Source organism: Osmerus eperlanus, chromosome 27 (genome assembly GCF_963692335.1).
Source record: "Osmerus eperlanus chromosome 27, fOsmEpe2.1, whole genome shotgun sequence".
Taxonomy (NCBI): Eukaryota; Metazoa; Chordata; class Actinopteri; order Osmeriformes; family Osmeridae; genus Osmerus; species Osmerus eperlanus.
The window spans coordinates 7,006,971-7,032,705 of NC_085044.1; the positions used below are offsets into that span (position 1 = coordinate 7,006,971).

The following is a 25,735-nucleotide window of genomic DNA, read 5'->3' on the forward strand; positions in this document are numbered from 1 at the left end:
ACACACCCATGTTATCAACCGTTATACGCACCACCTTTTTAGTGTTACTGTTACTTTGATACATATTTTTCGATATTCAGTTCGACAAAGTTTATTCATGTAAATCGGACACACATACACCCTCACAAATACTCTCACACACACACTCGAATGAGAGCAAAGCATGGGATATTGGGCTCTCACACACTGACAACCAATCAGCTTGTTTGACAGGAATGTCACATGACCCAGTGAAGGCCAACCCAGCCTCCAATCAGGCCCTCCACGCAGTATCACTTGTGTCCTTTAGGTGGCAGCACATCACTGAGTGACTGGCACACAGCACCCTCCTCCTTGACAGCCCAGTCTCAGAAGGTGATCACTTGACTCACTTTTCATTTGCAACTTTATTAAATTATCAAACAAAACAAACACAACACGTCAGAATCTTGTTAGGGTACTGGGGACACACACAATATTCTGCAGCCTCCCACAGTCCCTAAATTCCAAACAGGAAGTCTACTGACAATTCAATAAATATCAGAGTTCTAGTCATATATACATGTACCGCTAGGGGACACAGCTCTGTGTTTGGCTGCGGGCATGGCTACAGGCTAACTTGCTAACTTGTGATCCTTGATTTTCTGCTGTAATTTCCTTATATGCATTATTTTGTATGTTGCCATAAAAGCTTCTGCTAAATATTTATTTTTTTAAATGTACTGTACATGGTGAGTCTTGGCTCTCATGCAGAACCCTACACATACTCATACACTGGCGATGCCTTGGTGAAGTGCTTTTGAAAGTATAAATCGGTTTGCTCTTTCCATGAAACAACAACATATCAACATCTATTTGAGAAAGAACCATTGTATTTCTCCTCATCGTCAAGCAGCGAATCAAAAATGTGCAATTAATGCTCTAAAGTGGATCTGCGGGGGGGACTGCAGGGTGTCTAAAGTAGATGTGCGGGAGAGACTGCTGGGCGTCTAGAGTGGATCTGCGGGAGGGACTGTGGGGTGTCTAGAGTGGATCTGCAGTAGGGATACGGTGGTGTCAATTCGCCATGCTATGTTTAAAAGCAGAATGTCCAAAAGAGTCCCCTCTGAAATCCCTTTTGAGAGGGGATTGATGGTGAGTGTATGTGTGTGAATCAGTGGTCGTGCCTGTGTGTGTGCGTGTGCGTGTTTGGCATCTTAGGGCGGCCCTGGCCTCCTCTTGGCCCGGCGCAGCAACAGATCTTGTCTGCGTTTCTCTGCCAGCAGCTCCTGGATGCGCTTGTTTTGCGTTCTCTCTCTAAATAGGGGCGTCGGAGGTCTCCTCCGGGGCACGAAGGCGTTGATGGAGACCTGGTTCTCCCCACCCACCACCCTGTAGGTCACCTGGTCCACACTGTTGTCCTCCCGACTCTCCCCCGCCTTTGGAGACAAGCTAGCGATGGTGGGGGTGCGGTTGGGGGGGATGGTTGCCCGTCCTGGCGGTCTGGTTGTCATGGTGATCCTACGTCTCGGCTGGGAAGTGGCCGGTAACGATGTTACTCGGGGCAACCGGACTTGTGTGACATCACCACCCCAAACCAGAGGCGTCGTGGAGGACTCTGGTAGTTGTCTAGTCCCGGTTGCTGATTGGTCGCTGCTGGGCGGAACCTTGGGATGTATGGGTGAGGCTGTAGTGGTGCGGGTTGGAACTGAGACCTTCTCGCTAAGCCTGATGGGAGTTGTAGTTCTGTTGGTGGTGGCAGGCAGGACAGTGGTCCTGGTTCTGGTCTTGGTCCTGGGTGGTCTGGTTGTGGTTGCGGGGGTGAGGCGGGTGGTGGAGTGCTCATTTTCATAGTCCTCATATTCTACGTAGACAAAGTCTGGGGTAGGTGCAGGGCTGTCGGTAGTGGGGGCAGGGCTGTCAGTGGTGGTGGGGGGGCTAGTGGTGGGAGAAGGGGGCTGGCTGGTGGGCACAAGCCTGGGGCTGTGGGTCCAGGTGGGTTTGGACTGGGCTGGTTCTGTGCTGTGGGTCCTGGAGAGGTTGAAGCTAGCCGGGTTGGGGGTGTAGAACCAGGATCCAGTGAAGTTGGAGCGAGTTGGTTCTGTGGTGTAGAACCAGGGTCCAGTGAGGTTGAGCCCACTAGTGAAGTTCCCATCACTGCACGATCTGCAGCACATCTTCTGGTAGCTAGGGATGGAGCAATACCTGAGAAACACAGGACAAGGAACTAAGAACCCAGGAACTGAGAACCCAGATAGAAAACCCAAGCCTGAGAAGCCAGGAACTGGGAACCAAGATAGAGAACATGGACCTGAGAACCAGGAACTAAGAAACCCAAAACAAAGAACCCAGGTACGGAGAACCCTGGTACAGAGAACCCCGATAGAGAATCAAGGTCTTGGAGCAAACAGTTCTTGATTTCAAACGGTAGACAGCATTTCTGGTGTGGGTTTTTGGAAAGAATTGATGATTTACAGAATAAGAGATTAACTGTACCTGCTCAGAACCGCCATACGACAGAACACAGACTTGTCCCCCTTACAGCGCTGCCCTGTGGTGGAACACAAACAACCCTGATGGTTAGGTTTTGGGTCAGATGCCTTCAACCATGTTAGTGAAATTCCAGATGTGGTGTTTGGATTCAGGAGAGAGGAGCTGGACGAGGCAGATAGAGATATGAATGAAGACAGAAAGAGATAAAGTCTGAGAGGAAGAGGTTTAATAGACAGAGATAGAAACATGGAGTTCGGTTTCATCAATGGTCAGTCTTTTAGTTCAGCAGTTCCACAGAGAGCCAGAACCAGGCAGTCTAGGAATGGTCATTGAGAGCATCGAACCCAAAACATCTGAGGTCTTCCTCCAGATCTCTTCAGTAGTGAGGTCGGTATCAAACCACAACTCCCAGAAGACCTTGGGGTCATGCGGCCATTTTGGTCTCCAAGAACAACTGATTTTACTTGAGGTCCTAGAAGGTCGATCTTGATTCAGGTTCAAAGATCACAGTTTGGATATACACAGTCTCATTGGTCTGACACACACACACACACACACACTTACACATACTACAGACAGTCAACTGATGTAATTTCTGTCTCTCTGAGCTGGTAAATACATTAAGTAACATGATAATTATAGACTCCTCCTCCTCCTCATCGCACACACACAAAAACTTAAATAAAACCCCATAGTCCCACTGCACTGTTTATATGGTGAAGAGGAGGTGAAGGAGGTAGAGGAGAAGGAGGAAAGGCAGAGGAAAAATCTGGAGTGGTCAGGGGCCCTAGATAGAAGGAGTCAGGGTTAGGAGAGGCAGAGAGAGAGGAGTGGTCAGGGTCAGGGGTCAGAGGTCAGGCTCAGGGTTAGGAGAGGAAGAGTCCAGCTCATCAGGAGCATGCAGCGTCGAGCGCAAGGGGCATAGCTAAACACTGGGCGTTTACTGGACGAGATCTTGGGTGCCGGGAATTCCGGGTTGGCTCTGGAGAGCCACTGGATCAGGAAATTACGCTGGTCACCTGACAGGAAACAGGAAACAGTTAAACTCTGAAGGAATAATGGAAAATACTCAAACAACCAAACGACAATCTTTGTATATGTGAATGTATATTATGTGTGTCTGTGCAAGAGAGTGTGTGTGCATGTCTTTGCATACACATGTGCGTGTGTAGGACTTACTACATAAGCGTGAGGTGGGAGGCTTGCTGTCCAGTGTTTGTGTGTGTGTGTGAGAGAGCGTTTGTGTGTGTGTAAGTGTTTGAGTGTGTGTGTGTGTGTGTTTAAGTGTGCGTGTGGACCCACCAGAGCAGGGGACCAGGCTACAGGGGCGGGTGGTGGGAGGCTTGCTATCCAGGCACAGTCCTGCAGAATTGTCAGGCGTGGAGCACATCACCTGCCTCTCCTGAGTCCCGTTGCCACAGGACACCGAGCACTGACACATGCACACACACACACACGCATGAATAAAAACACACACACACACACAAGTGCATGAACACGTATACACACACACCTACCCCCTTGCTCAACTCACACAGACACAAATGCCTCCTCTCTCAACACACACACACAAACACACACACACCTGTCCCCTCCCTCTACACACACACACACACATCTGCCCCCTCCTCTAAACACACACACATGCCCCTTCCCTTTATACACACGCACACCTACCTACTCCATCTACACAAACACACAGACAACTGCCCCCCTGTCCTCTACGCACACACTCACTCTCATGGCCATACCTGAGACCAGGGCCCGCTCCTCCACGACGCGGGGCAGAGATGGCGGTTGCAGGGCCTCCTTCCCTCCGGTCGCTCATCGCTGCAGTACTTGGAGTGGATGGAGCGCTGGCCTCCGTCCAGCAGGGGCTGGAGACAGCGCACAGAGCGCGTCTGTACCCCCGTCTTACCACAGGGGGCGCTGCAGTCTTCCCAGTCCCCCACCTTCCAGCTGGACACACGCAGACAGGGGTGTGAGCAAGGAGTCTTGGAAACACACACACACGCAAATGCACACAATCACATGCACACTTACACACAAACTCAGACACAAACTCACAAACACACACACTCATAAACACACCCACTCCCTGCACCTACACAGGGTGTGAGCAGGGTTTGAGGTTGCAGTCACGGCTGATGGCTCTGGGCTTGTTGATGTTCACACAGAACGTCCGATGGACCATCTTCCCATCTGCCTTCCTGCGACAGCCGAACCTGGTGTACTGTTTACCTGGAGCACAGTCACACACAACACCCCAATACCGTTTATCTGGAGCACAGTCACACACAACACCCCAATACCGTTTATCTGGAGCACAGTCACACACAACACCACAACACTGTTTTACCTGGAGCACAGTCACACGCAACATTGTTTACCTGTAGTCACACACAACACTGTTTACCTGGAGCATTGTCACACACACAAAAATGTTTACCAGTAGTCACACACAACACCGAAACACTGTAATTGTGTAGTCACATACAACACTGTTTACTTGTCGTCACACACACACACACACACAACACTGTTTACTTGTAGTCACACACAACACCACAACATTGTAAACCTGTAGTCACACACACCACAAAACTGTTTACCTGTCACACACAACACCACAAAAGTGCATGAACATACACACAACACCACCAAAAAGGAAGACAGCAAGAGAGAAAGAGAGAAAACTACCTTATCCACAGCGCTTAGATCAATGGGAAAGAGAGAGACAAAGTGAAGTCAATTTGTGACGCTCTTTATTGAGACATTCACACATTAAAAACGCTCTACTAAAACTATCCTTTTCTCTCCCCTCCAACCCCACCCAACACAGACACAAAACAAAAACCCCAAATGACATACAAGTAATTGCATGTAAACATCCAAGACACCACACCCTCTCAAACTCATTACCCTGCTTCCTCAGTAGAACACATGCATACTCTCCTGCACGACATGCAGAGACCCCCTAACCTTGCCTAACCTTGAGCATTTGTCCTGGGTCAGTAAGACCAATCCCCTCACCTGGTTCCTATGTGATGGCCAGCTTGGCAGCTTGACATTCCCATAAACAATTCAGCAGCACACATTTAGCACTGGTTGTGTGGGAGGATGGGAGACACATTTTAAGCATTTCTACATAAATAGTCCACCACGGCTTGATGTTTATCCCCTCCAACAGCATTAGCACTGCATTAACGCGTTTACATTCCCTAAACAAATGCCTAGAACAGTTTCCTTCCACCCACACAAAGGGCTCCCCTCACCCCTCCACACCGGGAGTAGCAGTTGGTCACAGTAACCCTACAAGCCCTATGAACCATCCTTCATTGCAGATCTCCTGTCCTTTTGGGAATGGGGGGCTTATACAGCATCCGCCAACTACACCTTTCTGCATTGGCCTACCCCAAAAGCACTTGCCACTGGTGACGCTCAACTCCTTGCAAGGCCTTGAAGTTCTTCACTTTGACCCAAGCTGTGTACAACAGCTGTCACACTGGGTTGTGGGAAAATGGGCTCCTCCCACGCCGAGTCTCTATGCCCCTCCTCCGTGAGGGTGTGAGCCCTGGCCCCAAAGCAGCTGTCTCCCAGGTCCCCAATAGTCTCTGGACGGCTTGCGGTTGGATTGCTGCCGCCCTCCTCTCCATATCGACCAGACCCTGCCCCCCCCCCCCCCCCCCAACCACAGTCAGGTGCAGAATCGGTGCCTCCAGCCAGCGGTAACCTGATCAAAAGAAATCCACAAGCTTCCTCTGGAGATCTCCTAGGAGGCCCCGTGAAGGGTCGAGCACGGCCAGCCGGTACCAGAGTGGATACTGCCCAGTTGTTGATGATCAGTACCAGCCTCCAAAACAACATCTGGGTTAGGAGGCACTTCCACGAAAACTGGAAGTTTTCAGGACAGGAAGCCTGAGTCACTATCCCCAGTTTTTCCTGACACATTCCTCTGAGTCTAGGTAAGCTACTCCTCCCTATAGGCCTCCTTTCGCCAACAGCAGCCCCACTTTACCTCAGCTCCCCCCTCAGATACCATCAGACTGTCGTGCAGTAACCTCGCACCCTGCTTTCCACCAACTAACACTGTCATCTGCAGGGGCAGAGATGGTTATGCTAGTGTTGAGGCCTTCCTCCCTTTCCCCACAGACTCATGAGATGCAACCCCAGTAGAGGCTCCATGGCCTGGGTGTACAGTTCGCACCTCCTACCTTCACCATCCAGGCAGCTCCCACACACAAACGCTTCAACCCCAGTCAATAAAACAGTCCAAACAGGTGTGTGACCACTTTGAAACCAACAACTACGGATAAAAGAGAAAGAAAAAGCGTCAGAGCCAGAGCCTTAACACCATACCAGCTCTCAGAAGAGACATAGAGAGAGAGGTGGGGTGGTGGGGGGGGGGGGGGGGGGATAAAGAGTGGGAGATAGAGAGAGAGACATAGCTACCTCCTCCACAGTGCTTGGAGCAGTGGGACCACTTCTTCAGTGCCCACTCGAAGAACACTGTGTCTTCCTGTAGCAGGTTGGTCTCCATGGAGACCTGCAGCTCCTCATGGAGGATGTACTTGTAGGACAGCGTCACCTTGGAGTCTTCATGGGAACGGATCTACAAACAGACACCATGAAACATGGAAGTTACTGTAGGTCCTACATTCCATCTTACCATGACTTGAACCCTGTGTGTTTTGAATGTTGTAGAAAACAAGTTCTAAGTTTCTACCTTTAGGTTCTACTTTGTACATCGACGCAGGTATCATTCCTATTTTGCACCTGACGCACATCGAACTTTTCCCTCCACAGACGCACGTCGGTAAATTAGGGAATGAACTTGCGCTCCCGGGGACGGTTCAGCGAAAAGAGGAGGCCTGTTCTTGTGCAAACGTTCCCTGGTGCTATTTTGCAGTTTTCGAAAAACAATTCCGCCACAGAACAGGAAAAACGCAGTCTAAAGTCAGTGGCGCGTTATTCAGATTCTATTTTAAGGGTGCATGCTTGGCCATAATGGGTGCAAGAATCATTTATCCCGCCGGTATAATAGCAACAGCGCCTGAGTTCCGCCCACAAAGTTACTTGCGTTTTGCGTTTAATACTTGCGCTTCAGATCGTTTAAATAGGGCCCTGTAACTGGTCCATGTTCTAGGTTCTAGCTTCTACCTCACCATGACTAGAACCCTGTGTGCTCTGAATGTTCTAGGTTCTACCTCACCATTACTAAATTCCTGTTTGCTCTGAATGTTCTATGTTCCACCTCACCATGACTAGAACCCTGTATCATCTCCATTTTCTAGGTTCCATGTTCTAGATTCTAGGTTACCTCACCATGATTAGAACCCCATATCGTAGGGGACCAATGCTCTGGACGGTCTCCATGTCATCATCATTCTGGTACTCCCACTCCACACCCTTCTCAATCAGCACACGGGATTCTGGGAAATCATCCTCGCCGTTCAAGAAGAGGTCGCCTGTCACCTGGTTCTTTACCGCTACAGGAAACATGATTATGAAATATTGTGTAATATTACACTTTAAGTGTATTTGTGTTGGGGTGTGTGCGTGCGTGTGTGTGCGTTAGGGTGTATGTGAGGTGGTGTGTGATGTGGTGTGTTTGTAGACATACTCAGGATCTGCGGCATGATGTGTAAAGGTGTGAAAAGATGTGTGTTTGAGGTGTGTGTGTGTGAGGTGGGGTGTGTAAAGGTGTGTAAAGGTGTGTAAAGGTGTACGTGTGGACATACCTAGGATATGCGGTGTGGCCTTAGACTCCTGGATCAGCAGGTGTCTGGCCCCCTTAGGAATCTCCAGGATCTTCAGGTAACCTAGGAAACAACACCCACCCAGGTTTGAAAGTGTGTGTGTTAGACAGAGACTAGGTGTGTGTGAGAGTGTGTGTGTATGTGAGAGAGTGTGTGTGAGTGTGTATGCTGGTGTGTTTGTATGTGAGAAAGTGTGTGTTGTGGCAACCCTGGAGCTCGGGGTCAGGTGATCTGGGGCAAGTACCACAGAAGCCCGCTCCCCGCCTGGCTAACGAGGACCACAGCTGCACCTTGTCAGCTAATCAGGGCGAGCCGCGGTGTATCAGCTGGCCAGTACAGGGGCGCAGGGGGGAGAGCAATAACGGTGGGAGCTGCATTGGACAGATAATTCACCTTGTTTCCCCTCTTTCGTCAGGCTTATAGAACCACCAGTAAGATTGGGCCTGGCAGTGGACCTTTCCCTCCACCACAAAGTATTATTTAATTTTTTTTACTTTAGTTTTGTGTTTTATTTAATAAATACCCTACCCAGGTTTGAACTGTCCCTGGTTGTGCTGTTTCCTTCGCCCATACGTGGTCAAAGCCTGAGTGAGCTCCTTGGGGACCACGGTGTATGTGTATGAGTGAGAGTGTGTGTGTCACCTTACCCAGTTTCTTGGTGCTGCGTGTGAAGTTGCCTTTGATGATCTTGCAGCTGGAGTTGTCTCCTCCACACACGCCACACTTATCCTCTTGCAGGTCTGACGCTATGTGGTTATCACAGCCCACATGCTGCACACACACACACACACACACACACACACACACACACACACACACGTACACACATGCAAATGCACGCCGGCAAACACGCACGCATGCATACACTCACTCGCACATGCACACACACATCCAAGAGCATGCACACGCATGCACGCACGCACGCACACACACGCATGCAGACGCACATCCAAATGCATGCACATACATGTGCGTACGCACACATGCAAACACACACAAACACATCCAAATGCGGGAACACGCGTGTACACACACATTCAAATACACGCACACACATACACACACACACGCACACTAGTTATGAGAGTGTTAAGATAGCTCTCTCAGGACTTCTGTGTAACATTATACAGTCATAAGAAACATTCTGGAAATTTCCGGAAAGGAAAATATTATAAACCTGCTTTCCCAGAAACTGGCCTGAACAATGAAGTTACATGTGTTTATGGAGGGCAGGAGGAGAGATAGAGTAACAGGGAGGTGGAGTAGCAGAGAGAGAAAAATAGAGAAAAAAGAGAGAAACAGAGAGTGAAACATGCGAAGAGAGAAAGAGTAACAAAGAGAAACACAGAAAGAGTAACAGAGAGAGAGAGAGAGAGAGAGAGAGAGAGAGAGAGAGAGAGAGAGAGAGTGCTGGAGAGCAGGGACACAGAAAGAAACAGACATGGAGAGAGAGAGAGAGAGAGAGAGAGAGGAGGGAGAGAGAGAGAGAGAGAGAGAGAGAGAGAGAGAGAGAGAGAGAGAGAGAGAGAGAGAGAGAGAGAGAGAGAGAGAGAGTGCTGGAGAGCGGTCTCCAGCCGTATAAGTAGGTCTGGCAGATGCATGTGGAAAAGCTCAGTAACTTTTTGAGACAGAAGGAGCTGTAGGGGATGACATCATCACCCATCTGGCTCTGGTTCCTCTGCTGGAGACTCGGGTTCAAAGCCCTTACTGCTGTAACACAGGAGCACCCTGCACCCATTAGACCAGGAGACCTAGGGTCTACATGAGGGGATGGAACCCCAGTTTCCAAACCACCTCCCCTACATTAGCAGAGTGACAGTCTGTCCTGGTTTGATTTTCTCTCTCTCTCACACACACACACACACACACACACACACACACACGTACCTCACAGTCTCCTCTGACACACACACTGTGCGCGTCCTTGTAGGAGCAGCGTGTCCCATCATGCACCATTCTGTTCATCGCGACCACGTCCCCCGTCTCCCTGGACTGACAGTAGAGCTGACACCTCTCATCATCTTAGAGAGGAGAGAAGAGGAGGAGAGGAGGAGAGATGAAGAGAGGAGAGGAAAGGAAATGAGAGGAGAACAAAGGAATGAAAGGATAAGAGAGGGAAGGATGAAAAATTGATCAAAATCAATCAACTGTGTTATTATGTTTCTATGAAATGCATGTTCATCTTCTGTCGGTAACGGCACAGAGAAACGGAATGTGACACCATGTGTAATCTGATCAGCCTGAAAGTGGTCCTCTCTCTGACTGTCGCTCTCTTTCCATCTCTCTGTCTCTCTATGTGTCTCTCTTTCTCTCTATCTCCCTCTCTCTGTCTCTCTCTATGTCTCTAGGATCCACAGCTAACGACAGCAGGTCAAATCACAAACCAGATAATGTTCATGACAAATTACTTTACCACCTGTCCTTATCCAAACTTTCCTCACTCACACACACACATACACACACACAGCCACACACCAACACAGCTACACACGCACACAATCATATCAGTTTCAACCAGTTCAACTCAACGACCCCCTCTTTTGCACCCTGTTCCTCCTCCTCCCTCTCCTGTCCCACTCTACCTCTTCCTCCTCCTCCTCTCCTCCTCCTCATTCTACTACTTCTCCTCCTCCTGCTCCTCCCTTTCTTCTTCCTCCTCTCCTTTCTACTCTTCCCCCTCCTCTCCTCCTCCCCCTACAGCTTCTCCTCCCTTTCCTCCTTCTGTCCTTCCCCCTCTCCTCCTCCTGCTCTTCCTCTCCTCCTCTCCCTCCTTCTTCTTCCTCTCTTCTCTGTGTTTTCACAGTGCTCCCAGCAGCCCTCCTTATGTAACTCTAACTTTATGGCTGGTCGTCATGGTTTTGACTCCCGTCTGCAGATCTGGGATGTGATTGGTCGAGGAGAGTAAGTTTATCCTTCACAGCTCTCCACTGACTCAACTCCCACTTAACACATATCTGATCCTCCCCAGTACCTGCCTCTGAGACACAGTGCGTGTGTGAGTGTGTGTCCAGAATGTGTGAGCGTCCACGCATGTCTTTGAACGTGTGTGTGCGCGTGTGCGTACGAGCATTACACGAGTGTGGGGGTGTGAGCACGTGCTCTTGTGTGTGCGCGCGTGTGTGTGTCTCACGATCGGGGTGTTCGTAGGGCAGCCAGTGGTGCTTGCTCTCCTCGTGCAGGAAGTAGGGGTCCCACATCCTGCACTGTTCCTCCCTGAAGTCCGCCAGGGCCCTAGTGCACTCCTCCATGTTGCACATCTCAAACTCATAGCTGTTTCCAAAGCAGGTGCGGCCTCCGTTGGATGGTCTGGGGAGGTCAGCACAGAGAAGGGCTGTTGCTGTTGGTGTCTTTTCCTTCTAGTTTACTTGTTAAGTTTTGTGTTTATTGTCGCTGTCAATGTTGTTGTTGTCGTTGTCAATGTTGTTGTTGTTGTTATTGTTGCTGTTTTAGTTGTTGTGTACTCACGCTGGGTTGTCACACTGGCGCGTGCGGAAGCGGACGCCTCCTCCACAGGTACGCGAGCAGGAGCCAAATTTGGTCCAGGAACTCCAACTCCCATCATGCCTTAGGATCTCAGGGGTGAGTTTGATACAGTAACCTTTAAAACAGTTCTGGGGAAAGGGGGATACAGAGATGTAGACATGTATAGAGAGAGAGAGAAGGAGAGAGGGGAGAAGAGGTGTGCAACAGGTAGAGAGAGGTGAAAAAAGGTTTAGTTTAGTTTCTTTGTTTATTTAACAGGGACCATGCAACAATACAACAATTGAGCCAGAGTTAGCTATATAGCTAACTGACATCTGCAGTGCCTGGGCATATTAACAACCATACAGGACAAGAAGAAGAGAGGGAGAAAGACAGAAAGAGAGAGACCTACCTTCCCCGGTCCACACTTGGTGCCGTCAATGGGCGGGCCCTTCTTGGTCTTACAGAACACAGGGTTGTCTAGGTGGCTGCACCACAGCTGCTTACACGGGTCATAGGTGCTGTACTAGAGACACACACACACACACTGCTAAACACAGGCTGCTGCACACACAACACATCGCTCAACAAAGGCTGCACAAACACACACACACACTGCTGTAGCACAGGCTGCTGCACACCCACACACACACGCTGCTAAATACAGGCTGCACACACACACACACACACACACACTGCTAAACACGGGTTGCACACACACTCGGCTTTAAAACAGGCTGCACACAAACACACAAACACACTGACTTCCACTGAAACCGGACAGTCCTACAACCCCAGCTCAGCTGCCCAGGGAGCTCACCGCCGTGCAGGTGCTGTAGCCTGCCCCAAAATCGAAGCGACACTGGTCGTCCATGGAGTAGCTGAGACCAGGCAACTGGGGCATCGCCGGCCAGTCATGGTCAAACGGGTCATCACGGAGACAGTCGTACGTCCTGGAAGAAGGGGAAGGCATCAGCCGTCGGTGGCTTCCAATCACAATGCAGGCAAATATATGTCAGGGGTCAGGGTTCATGGTTGAGGGGTTCAGAATTGATAGTTCATGGGTGAGAGCTGAGGGTTCAGGGGGTCAGGGGTGAGAGGTCAGGGTTCAGGGGTGATGGTCCAGGGTTCAAGGGAGAGGGTTTATGGGTGAGGGGGTGAGGGCGGAGGGTTCATGGGGTCTGTGGTTAGGGGGTCAGTGGTGAAGGGTCAGGGGTAATGGTTCAGGGTTCTAGAGTGAGGGTACAGGAGGTTTTAGGGTGAGGGTTCAGGGGTCAAGAGTGAGGGTTCAGGCGTTCTGGGGTCAGGACCTACTTGAGGAACTTCTGCAGCTCCTCGTGGCTGCAGCTGGACCAGTGGAAGCGGTGGAAGGCGGCCTGTACCAGAGGAGCCATGATGCTGCCCATGGGGACCTCGTCTCCACAGTCATTACCCTGGCCGTCATGCTCCATACCCAGCCTGCAACACTCCACAGTCAGCACTGCTACGTGTGTGTGTGAATAGCTGTATGTAGAAGTGTGTATGTATACGTGTATAGTGTGTGTGTGTTTATAGAAGTCTGTGTACGTGTCTGTGTTCAAGTGCGTGCGTATTGATGTGTGTGTATGGTGTATGTACATGGTGTGTGTGTGTGTGAATATACGTGTGTATGGTGTGTGTGTATGGTGTGTGTCTGGTGTGTGTATGTGGTGTGTGTCTCACACGTGTCCTGTCTCATGAGCCACTACGAAGGCGGAGGAGAAGCCGTCCTCGTGGTTCAGGGTGCAGCTCCTCACTGGGTGGCACATGCCTGTCACAGGGGCGTAACCTAGGCGACCGCACACACAGACATAGGATCAGTAGCGGTATCTGTGTCTGTAACCTGTGCGTGTTTCCGTAACATGTGTATACCGTGTGTGTGTGTGTGTATGTAGTGTTTGTGTGGTGTCATGTGTACCTGTTGTGTGTGTGTAGCGTGTCCTTAGAGAATGTATGTCGTGTGTTTAGTGTGTGTCTGTAGCATGTGCATGTGTAACATGTGTAGCAAGTAGCATGTCAACAGCATTTGCCTAGCGTGTGAAGTGTTTGAACAGCATGTGCATAGCGTGTGCGTAGCGTGTGAATAGCGTGCGCCTAGCGTGTCCTCTACCCTGCATGCCGGAGGGACCAAACTCTTGCCGCGTGAGGAAGATGGCGTGGTCGTGGTACTCTGCGTCTGCCCTGTCCGGCTTCTGTTGCAGGAACGCCCAGCGACACACATTCTCAAGGCTCTGGGATGGGTTCCCCAGCTCGATCAGAGACATGGACTTCAGAACACAGAACCCACAGGACAGAACCACGTCACTGGGGGGGGAATCGAACTAGCAAGCCCTCTGATCCACGTTCTAACACAGAGCCTGGAGAGGGAACAAGGACTGTAGAGGCTGTTATGCTGTGTCACACCACCCTGAGTCGTGTGTGTGCCTGTGTGTGCACGTGTGCACGTTTGTACAGGAGAGTGTCTGTGAGTGTGGTTTGTGTGTGTATGAGTGTGGTTGTGTGTGTGTGTATAAAAGTGTGAAAGTGTTAGTGTGTGTGTACCTTGTCAGAAGAAAGCATGATAATTCTGACCAGCACTACGTTGATGTCAGCTCCAGAGTGCGATCCTGGTAGATCTCATTCACCTGCAAGACAGACAGATAGGTAGGCAGATGGACATGTAGACAGACAGACAGACAGGAAAACAGACAGACCGGCAAGACAAGCAGGTAGACAGACAGACCAAAAGACAGGACAGACAGACAGGTAAAAAAAAAAAATGTGTGTGTGCGTGACTGTGTGTGTGTGCGCACACATGTGTCGGCGAGAGTTAGCAAATGTGTGAGAGTGTGTGTGCCTGACTGTGTGTGTGTGTGTGAGAGAGAGAGAGAGAGAGAGAGAGAGAGAGAGAGAGAGAGAGAGAGAGAGAGAGAGAGAGAGAGACCTACTATGTTCATAAGAGTGAGCAGGTACTTCTGTATATGTTCCCTCCCGTGGAACTGGACCACAGAGTAGTCCACCCCCAGCAGAACCTCAATGTTGAACAACTCCAGCTCCTCAACCTGCCGCCGGGCTCGACCCCCACCTGGACTGGTTCTGGTTCGGGGTCTGGGTTTGAGTCTGGTTGAGAAACAGCTCTCTGGACAGGCTCTCCAGGTCCCTGAGACCACCCAGTATGGACCCTGGAGTAGAGAGAGAGAGAGAGAGATTTATAGTAACAAAGGAAGACAGAGGGAGGTGAGAGAGGGAGAGAGAAAGAAAGAGGCTTAAAGGGATTAGGGGTTAGGGACCCCCTTCACTGTGGTCTGCTTTGGCAACAATGTTTAGTAACTTGAACAGTCATGCCAATAAAGCATATTCAATACAATTCAATTGAGAAAAGAGCAAGAGTGAGAGAGAGAGAGAGAGAGAGAGAGAGAGAGAGAGAGAGAGAGATAAGAGTGAAAATGAGAGACAAAAAGATTAAACTGCATGCCTAGAAACCTGGCCTGACCTGACAACCCTTTCCAACCTGGCAACTTTTCCAAATCTGGCAACCCTGCCCACTGGGTATGCTGCAACATGCCCACATGCGCAAGTACTGATCAGCTGATCAGTCCAAGAGTCAGACCTGGCAACCTCAGCAGCGTGGGCAGTGAAGCGACACAGTGACACCCCCCTTCCTGCAGACCCTCAACCCTCTTCTCAGGTTACCTTCATCTCACACCCCAGCCTCCGTTCCAGGCCATTAAAGACTTACCTCAGCAGACACACACACACACACTCGCAAAAACACACAAACATTTTGCAAAGACAAACACACACACTTGCAAACACACGACAAACACACAAACACACACACACACCCTGGCTGTGTCCAGGAGGTATCATGGTGTCAGCTGACAGGGGCTTAACAAAGTGCCAGGTCATCATATTCCAAGGGTACAGCCTCCTCACATCCTCACACTCTATATTAATAGATACACACAGCCAGGTCTCCCTGTCTATACTGGAGAGGATGAGGAGGATGAAGATGATGAAGATGATGATGATGATGATGATGGACGATAAGATAAAGATGATGATTATGATGTTGACAATGGTGGTGGTGATGGTAGTGATAGTTGTGGGGATGATATGGTGATTATGGGGAAGATAACGAAGATGATAATGGTGGTTGTGATGATGAGGGTGGAGCTCGTGATGGTGCCGATGATAATGGAGGGGATGATGTTGGTAAAGATGGAGGAGGTTATGATGATGATGAAGATTAATTCAGTAAGGAGACATCGAGAGAGAGAAATGAGTGACAGAGATTGGGAGAGCGGGGTGAGAGACAGAGAGAGAGAGACAGAGACACAGAGAGAGAGAGAGAGAGAGAGAGAGAGAGAGAGAGAGAGAGAGAGAGAGAGAGAGAGAGAGAGACAGAGAGACAGAGACAGAGACAGAGACAGAGAGAGAGAGAGAGAGAGAGAGAGAGAGAGAGAGAGAGACAGAGAGACAGAGAGACAGAGAGAGACAGAGAGAGACAGAGAGACAGAGAGAGAGAGAGAGAGAGAGAGAGAGAGAGAGAGAGAGAGAGAGAGAGAGAGAGAGAGAGAGAGAGAGAGAGAGAGAGAGAGGAGTAAGAACAAGAGTAAGAGCGAAAATGAGAGACAAAAAGATTAAACTGCATGCCTGCATGCAAGAGACTACCAGTCCAGTTGAGGTCACTTTTTCCCTCCTCCCCTTGATGTTCTCTGCTCTGCATCAAATCCCCTCCAGATGTGTGTGTGTTCCCTCTGGGTCTATCCTAAACAACTACGTAGACCCCTAAACACTACTTCCAAGACCCCTAAACCCTATCCCTTACCTCCCTAGATCCTATGCCCTACCCCCTGCACCCTCAACCCAACCCCTACCTCCTAAATCCTAAACCATATCCCCTACCTCCTACATCCTAAACCATATCCCCTACCTCCTACATCCTAAACCTTACCCCCTACCCACTACCCCCTATATCCTAAACCCTATACCCCACCCAGATCCTAAATCCTACCCCCTAGATCCTAAACCCTACTTCCCACCACCGGTCCCATAGATCCAAAACCCTCTCCTACTCCGAGCCCCTAGACCCTAAACCATATTGCTTATCTCCTAAACCCTACTTCCAACCCCCGAATCGAAAAAGCCTACCTCCTACCCCCTAGGTCATAAACCCTACTTCCCACCCCCTACCTCCTAGATCCCAAACCTTATCCCTCATCTCCGAAACCCTACTCCATACCCTAGGTCATAAACCCTACCTCCTAGATCCTAAAATCGACCTCCTGCCCACTTTATGTCCGAAATGTTTCCTTCTATTTCCTAAAGGGAGGAAGGATCAAGTGGAAGTTTGAGCATAGCGTCAGCTGAAGGGTTTGTCAGGAATACAGGGACCAGCCAGGAGCCAGAGACACATGGAATGTTGTTATTTCAGGAGATGCTTTGACTGAAAACATGTGTGAGGAAAAACCGAAAGAGCTGGAGAAACAGATACAACACACACGCACACACGCACATCCATCTCTCCGCACACACAGGCACACACATATCCTTAAATAAACCTAAACAGACACACACCAGGTCACCAACACACACTCTTAGATAACACTACACACACGCACACACACACACAAAAGCGCACACACCCTTAAACAAAACACACACACACCCCCTGTCCTAATCTGCAAGGGGAAGTGACCCCCCAACCACCCCACCCCAGAGGTGTTGGGGGGGAAACTATGATGAAAGGAGGGCAAGATTTATTATGTTCTCTGAGCCCTGACCATGGCCCTGACCCCTGACCCTCAACGTGGCCATCAACACCTACTCTAATACTGAACCGAACCTGATCACCTTGCCCCCTCCACTGAAACACAGAGTCAGTTACTATCACATTACAGTTACAACACCAGTATCACATTACATTTACATTACATTTACATTACATTTACATTACATTTACATTACATTTACATTTACATTACAATTAACTATAGAAGCAACACCAAAAGCAACATTGAACTCACTCTCTCTCCTCCTCTCTCTCTGTCTCCTTGTTTTCTCTTTCTTCCCCCAGTATAACAGTACTCAGTCTGCCACGTAGCACTTGGCTGTTGCTCAGTTCCTGGCTGTTACAGAAGACATTCACTACTCTCCCATCCTCATCTCCCTCACTTTCCTCTCCCACTGCCTCTCCCTCTCCCTCTCCCTCTCCCTCTCCCTCTCCCACTCCCACTCCCTCTCCCTCTCCCTCTCCCTCTCCCATTCCCTCTCCCTCTCCCACTCCCTCTCCCTCTCCCATTCCCTCTCCCTCTCCCTCTCCCTCTCCCACTCCCTCTCCCACTCCCACTCCCTCTCCCACTCCCTCTCCCTCTCCCACTCCCTCTCCCTCTCCCACTCCCACTCCCACTCCCTCTCCCTCTCCCACTCCCTCTCCCACTCCCTCTCCCACTCCCTCTCCCTCTCCTCTCTCCTCCTCCTGTCCCTTGCTTCTCCTCTGCTCTCTGCGTCTAAGCCTCCCCAGCCTCCAGCTTCCAATGTGTGTGTGAGTGTGTGTGTGTGACTGCTCTAATGAGTGTGCTGGCAGCATTCCTAGAAAACGTCAACATGTTTAGCGATAGTCTTTCAGAGAGAACGAGACACTCATCCTAGTAAGTTCTAACGTAAGTGATAACTAAACCCTTCCTTCCTCCCGTCCCCCTCTCCCTCCTTTCCTTGCTCCCACTTTATTCTTCCCCTCCTCCTCTCCACCCTTCCATTGAACTCACTTGAAATTAAACATGATCATTACTAATAATCTCCCGAAGTTCAAGTTGAATTCTTACGGTTTACTGTAAACACATAGTTCAGTTTTGGTATGTGTGCGTAGTGTGTGTGTGTGAGGGGAAAGGCAGAGACAGAAAGAGGGTGTGTGTCACACACACACACACACGGCAGGTGTATCTGTAGCGTCTGTCTCACCTCGGGGGTAGAAGTCAGCAGTTTGATTGACAGGTGGCCGGCGAACGGCAGAGGAGCGATACATGATGTGACGTCGCCCGCCCCCGCTCTCCTCTTCATAGGCCACACCCGCATCTTCGTCAACCACTCCCCCTCTCTCTAGGGGCTCGATGAAGAACTCCTCATCCCTGGTACGAATCATACCAGCCTGGGGGGGGGGGGGGGGGAGGAGAGGGAGGGGATAGAGGGGGAGGAAGAGGAGGGGATAGAGGGGGGGGGGGGAGAGGGAGGACAGGGGTCCGAGTGGTAGGAGGAGAGCCAGGGGGAGGAAAGAGAAAGAGATAAAGCGAGAGAGTGAGTTGAGAATGTTAAGATGTATGGGGTTCACATTCAGAGCACACACTCAATACAACTATTCACACACACACACACAATACAAATGCTAACATAAATGCACACACACACAAAAAACAGCTTGTTAGCAGGCTGGCTGGTTAGCTGGCTGACTGGTTGGCTGGATTGCTGAATGATTAGTTATCTGGATCGATGGCTGGTTAGCTGGATGGATGGCTGGCTGATTAGCTGGTTGGCTGGCTGGTTGGTTAGCTAGTGACAAGATAGCTGGCTGGCTGGTTGACTGACTAGATGGATGGCTTGTTGGATAACTGGCAGGTAAGTTAGCTGGCTGCCTGGCTGGCTGACTAGATGGCTGCCTGGGTGGATAGCTATCTGGCAGGTTGACTGACTGAAAGACTGACTGACTAGTTGCCTGACCCTCATGTCTGACTTCTTCACAGTCCCTTGGCAGCACCAATTCAGACCATTACTCTGTCAGAATCAGAAAAATACAGGCAGAAATCTGGAATCTGGGTTCCAGAAGGCAGTGTTTTGTTCTGGAACGACGGGGACAGCCCAGAAAGAGGAGATACTCAGGAACTGGAGAGAATTTCTCATCTTCACGAACAAACAACACACTGTGACACACACACAAGAGGCTGTGGAGCCGTCCTTCCTCTGTGGTAGAACAACGGAGTGGTTCTGTGGTCCAGATCTGTCTCCATAGCGATGGTCAGCTGATCCTAGGTGTGGGGCTATAACACGAGGGGCCAGATTCACCTTGTCAACACAGACACACACACATAAACACACACACTCACTCAAGGGCCACGCTGAAAGACTAGGGTCCCTAGAGATAAGAGTTTAACCTAAACGATATGACCTGTGTCTCTGAGGAAGGCAGATTATGGGGCCAAGGAGAGAGAGATAGGACATTGGAGGTCAGAGGTAGGAAGTAAGAAAAAGGCAGGAAGCAGGAGGAAGATGGCAAGAGGCAGGAGGTAGAAAGTAGGAGGTGGGAGGTAGGAAGCAGGAGATAGGAGGTAGGATGCAGGAGGTAGATGTTAGGAGGCAGAAGGCAGGAGGATTGTTCAGACCCACAGCCAGAGAGAGTAAGCTCACTCTGGCCTGGTCGACCATGAGAGGTCAAGCAAGGGTCAGCAGGGAGGTCAAAGTGTGAAGAAAGAGTTTGTGTGTGTGTGGATGAAGGTGCATGTGTGTAGGGTGAGGGGGTCGTTGAAGACGGTCACAAAACCGTGACCACAACCACCACCTGGACAAGGCCACAAGCTGAGGCTGAGTGAGACACACACTGGACAGACCAAGCTTTGACCGTGGAGCTAAGGCTTTGACCGTGATAACAGTAGCGATGTCTTGGAGCGTTACCATAGACATGACCTATAACCTCAACCATAACAGTAAACTATACCCCTGACTGTCAAACATACAGCTAGAGACACTGTCAAAATGATTCTCTCACACAGGGAACCTATGTTCCCTGTGTGAGAACTATATATGTGTGCAAACTGTGATGGCATTTTTTGATATAGTTACTAAGAATGTATTTTTAATAGACTGAGGTTGTGTTTAAACAAATGGATGTTGCAGTTGGTCTTAAGGTATTTATGGTGTTGGGTTATGATGCCTGATTGAGAAGCTAGGGGCACGGAGGTTGGGGGATGTTTGAGTTCTGTGGCCTAAAGGGAGATGGGTCAGTTGATCTAGCAGCCCTGACCTTTTGGCCGAGGAGATTGTGTCCTGTGTCCTGTTTATGTTTCATTAAGGGTATCTTTACTGTCCTCATTTAGAGAAAGAGCCGTGACATCAAAAGACTTTGGTCACTTGACCTGGGGGGTTATATTGTCTTAACTGTCACTGAGCAGTGCTGACCAATCACAGAGTTCAGAAAAACCATTTGATCTAAAGTTTATATAAGGCAGGGTTTTGGGGTTGTTCTGGATCACTCTGGCGAACGACCTGTGGCTAGCACCTCCTTCGTTATGACTGATCACAAAGTACTTTGTTAAATCATGATCTGTATAAGCAAAATAAATTTATTGTAACCGCCATCTCTTGACTATTCAAATCTACACAGTGCCGCTTGAATTTCTGCCATTACACAAACTATATAGATGTAGAACACACACACACATAAACACACAAACACACATGCAGACACACACACTTACACACACGGCACAGGGACCGGAGACTTAGCACTCTGTGCACAAGCTAGCGAATTAATCCCATACACACAGCTAACAGACAAATACAAACACAGAAACATACCCTGGCAAGCATACATACACATGGCAAACACACGCATATGGTGAACACACACACACATAGGGAACAAACACACACACACACAGGGGCTGGAAGCTGGCAAGAAGATCAGTAGCTGGCTGACTCACAGAAGCGGATCATGAGGGAGGGCAAATACTACATGGAAAAACTGCTAATCACACACATATACAAACGCACATACATACACACACGCTTGCAAAGTCAAGCAAAAGCCCAGAAGCATATTTTCCAGTAGAAAATGTCAATCAGGCATTTCCTCTTTCAGTTCCAACACTGCTGGTTTCCAACGATGATGACAATGCTACACATAATATCATAATAATCACCTATATCATTTGACATATTATTATTGTTTACCATGCCTGGTAGTTGATACGTTATACGTAATACGATACTGGTAACTACAGACTGTTCCTTGACTGAAAAATATAAACTTCTGACCCTTGACCTTCTGCTGTATTTTGTATATACAGTATGTCGCTTTGGAGAAAAAACATCTGCTAAATGAACCAAAAACAACCCAGAGAAAAACCCAGAGAATACAGGAGACAACAACCTAGAGAACCATCCAGAGAACCACTTCAAGAACATCCCAGAGAACAACCAAGAAAACAACCTAGAGAACACAGGAGAGAACAACCCAGAGAAGAACCTAGAAAGCACTGGAGAGAACAGGACAGAGAAAGTCTGTTCAAGTCAAGATGTTGTGACATCTTGTCTACATGTGTTCAACATAGAGGACAACTTGAGCAGAGAATCGTTCTAGAATCTGGGTCCAACTCTGGAAAACCCGGAACAGGATGACATCATCTGCTTCTGTCCCAACGATGAGGTTCAAGTCTGTGTCACATGGTGTTGTCTGATGATATCATGCCACCAATTTGAGACCGACCAATTCATTGATGTCTACTAAAGTTTAGTGGACTTTGGTTTTGGGGCCTGTGACTTTGCAAACATACTGCCCTTTTTATTTATTTGTTTTGTCCAACTGAGACAAAGCCCTGGGTTTTCTAATGACGTCCCAAATTTGAGCGGCCACAGGAAACTCAATCAAATTTTGGTTTGTTAAATTTGTTATAAAAAATAAAACCTTGTAGTGACATTTCTAATCCATGCTATACGTTGTTCTACCCAAACGGTTAAGTTATGTAGAATGTTTAGATTTATTTATTTTTTGTCTCAGGATTAATCAACAAAGAGACTACAGAACCAGAACTCCTCTACTAATATATATGAGCTCTGGGATTAGAACCCAGTATCTGTGGACTCAGGGATTAGAACCCAGTATGTGTGGACTGTGGGTGTGGTCATAGCCCTGTCTGTACCGCCTGTTTAAACTCTGAGTGCTCTGAGCAGGCCTACATCAGACTCACAAGTAAACACGAACACACACACCCTCTCTCTTCTTTTCTTTATCTCACTTCATCACTCTCCCTTTCTCACACACTCACTATACACACATTCCTTGTATCTCTTCTTTCTGTCCATCTCTCTCCCTTACTCACTCCCTCACTCACACACACACACACACACACACACACACACACTAACACACACACAGACACATACACACACTAAAACACTCTCCTCCTCACAACTATAGGATACAAGTCCAGACACCCCCAGCCTCTCTCCAGTTTTGTGCTGTGCCAGTCTAACTAAACTGTAGTGATTCATGTGCAGAGTGACCTGGCATTCCTGACTGACAGAAATCTAGACAGAACACATATACTTTCCAAGAAGACCTCCACTGCATGTAGGTGTCATTAAACATATCATAACCATGTAAAAAAACGTGGAATACCTCCGTAATAACCATGTAATAAAAAGGAATAGAGACGTGAATTACCTCCAGAACACCACTTCAAAAATGTGCTAACAACTATGTAATAATCACGTTCTAACAATGGAATAATGAGTAACAAAACTTTTGCATCACCATGAATGAGCTTCACAACTGAGTTTCTCTACACAGAGTCTCTAAGTTAGGTACCGATGACAGCAGAAGTTAACTGAGACGGGCAACTACCTCACCATGGTGGTAAACTAAAGTGATGTGAACACACACACACACACGCAGAAACCTGCTGGTCAGAATTCATCTGCTTGTCTTCTTCCTTACGAGGATCATGGAATGAAGGAGAGACACATCCCCTGAATACCCATGAGCCTTTAAGTATTTACCAGATGTAAATCACTCTTGGACACCAACATGGGGCCAGCTTTGGCTTGCTAACTGACTGCATTCCGGTGGATGGTGAAATTAGCTCAATTTGGCCTCTAAGTGGATTTATGTGTACATAGTTGGTTGTTACCATGCATAATTTCACTTGATAAAAGAAATGTTTATATGTTTTACATTTGTTTGCATCATTTGTTTGTTTTTAGGAGCAACAACTAATGTTAGCTTTTAGCCAATTTAAGGTTCTGTTGCTGGAGGTGATAAGTTGCCACTGGTCGAAACTTTTGTGTTGTGATATCATCTCAACATTCACATATTTAAGTAATCTAGTCTTCTTCTACATTCATTTTATCTTCACTTGCTTGTTCAGATGTTAAGGCACTCTCCCCTTTCCTCCTCCTCCTCCCCTCCTCCCTCCCTCTCCTCCTCACCTGCTCCCGACCTCCTACCCCCTTCACTTCACCTCCTCTCCTCGCCAGCAGTGTGTGTGGGTGGATGTGCGTGCGCAAGTGCGTGCCTGCCTGCTTCTCCTGTGGCGCCACTCACCAGCCCGTCACAGTTGCTGATGGCGACGGAGGTGTGGTCCATGTTGAGCACCTCGCCGACATAGAGGCAGTCGGCGCCCTCCAGCGGCCGGGAGTGCGTGGCGTCGTCCTCGTGCCACTCCACCGTGGCTCCAGGGGCAACCAGGTGGGGGTTGAGGCGCACTCGCAGGTGGAGCTCACGCCCGAACGCCGACACGTTGTAGTAGAGGGTCCCTCTCCCCCCCTCCTCCTCCCTCGGCCCCTCCCTCCCCCCCTCCGGCGCCTCTCTCCGGCGCCGTCGGCGCGCGTGCAGTTCGTCCAGCTTCGGGGCAGAGACCGCCCACGACAGGAAGTGACCTACGGCGTTGCTGCTGACTGGCCTGACCAGACGGTACTCGCTCAGGACATGCTGCAGAGAGTCTGACACACACACACACACACACACAGATATAAATACATTACATAAATGCATATACACACACACAGCACACACACACTTATACACACACCACACACACAAATACTGAGACACAGATATCAACCACAAGCCTCCCTTCACTAAGGACATGCTGCAGAGAAAAAGGCAAGGTTACCCTAATCAATACAATAACACACACACACACTCATGTACACACATACATACACATGAGCATAGACACACACATACAGTCACTCACACGCGCACACACACACACACACACACATGCACGCTTACACACACAAACACACACAAACACACACAGACACACACACAGGCAGTTTTTTGACAGACATCGTTATAAACTCCCACATCAAACCCTTTTAGTGGAATGCAGAAAGTAGAACCAATTTGTGTGTGTGTGACGCTGACATGGTCTGAATAACATCATGAGCCCTAACAACACCTTGACAGGTAGGTAGACCACGTGACAAGTTCAAGTTCATGTATATGTCTGTGGATCGAGCTACAGTGTACACCATGACGGTGTGGGGATAGGGACTGCTATCCTGCACATGCCGGTAAACAAGTAACTTGCACCGTTCAAATCGACACTTTTACAATCTCTACGTTATGTCTGGCCACGTACATGGCTCGCGGCACAACAGAGATTGGAAGGAGCCCGCGTGCGTGAATCATATTCCCCAGACGCATAACCTAAGACTGAAAACAGAGAGAGAAAAACATTTGGAAAAAGTTGGTCTGGGCGAGTCTAACGTGACAAGACGTTATTATCTTGTCACGAAAAGTACCGAAATGTGCAGTAATGCTGGAAAACCTGGTTGAACTTAGACCGCCTCTGAAAGTGTAAAGACACCGATATTTCTTCACAGCGCATTGTAACAATGACATTCACGATAAAACAACAAATACATCCCTCATACCCTACCTATGCTGCTGGCGATATGAAGTCCGTTCGTGGGATTTAAGTGCAGTAAAATAATAAAAAACGTTAACCCAGGAGTACCATCCATTGCAGGTCCGGGTAGAAGACCGCGCGGAGACGAGGCGGACTTTGCGATCTGAGATAAGCGATCCAACAGAGCGTCTCCCACCCCTCGCCTACCACCCCCTCCCTCCCCTATCGAACACACCGCCAAGAGCTCTCTGTCCCTCTCTCTTTCTGTCTCAGTCTTTGTCGTTATCTCTTTTTCACACACACTACTTTTCAGTGTAGCCTGACCCCTCTCCCTTTCTTTCTCTGTTTCTCTCTTTCCAACACACACACATTCTGCATTAGTTTGACTTTAAGTGCAATTTGAATTAAAGATATAACAGACCCTTCTGTCTCTGAAGA

General features: G+C 49.0%; 1 protein-coding gene across 1 annotated transcript; it reads right to left on the reverse strand.

Moving 5' to 3' along the window:
• Window positions 1-367: 367 nt before the first annotated feature.
• On the reverse strand, window positions 368-25,445 carry adamts2a (ADAM metallopeptidase with thrombospondin type 1 motif, 2a). The gene is given in 25 exon segments (XM_062453245.1): window positions 368-2,163; window positions 2,455-2,509; window positions 3,396-3,470; window positions 3,754-3,883; window positions 4,203-4,410; window positions 4,560-4,692; window positions 6,904-7,063; window positions 7,777-7,940; window positions 8,193-8,273; window positions 8,858-8,981; window positions 10,098-10,231; window positions 11,341-11,516; window positions 11,676-11,821; window positions 12,085-12,198; window positions 12,493-12,625; window positions 12,987-13,130; window positions 13,374-13,479; window positions 13,801-13,957; window positions 14,232-14,287; window positions 14,290-14,314; window positions 14,618-14,754; window positions 14,786-14,851; window positions 18,633-18,819; window positions 23,983-24,380; window positions 25,328-25,445. Coding segments are annotated over 25 exon segments (4,182 nt in total). The 5' UTR covers window positions 25,413-25,445; the 3' UTR covers window positions 368-1,175.
• Window positions 25,446-25,735: the final 290 nt, after the last annotated feature.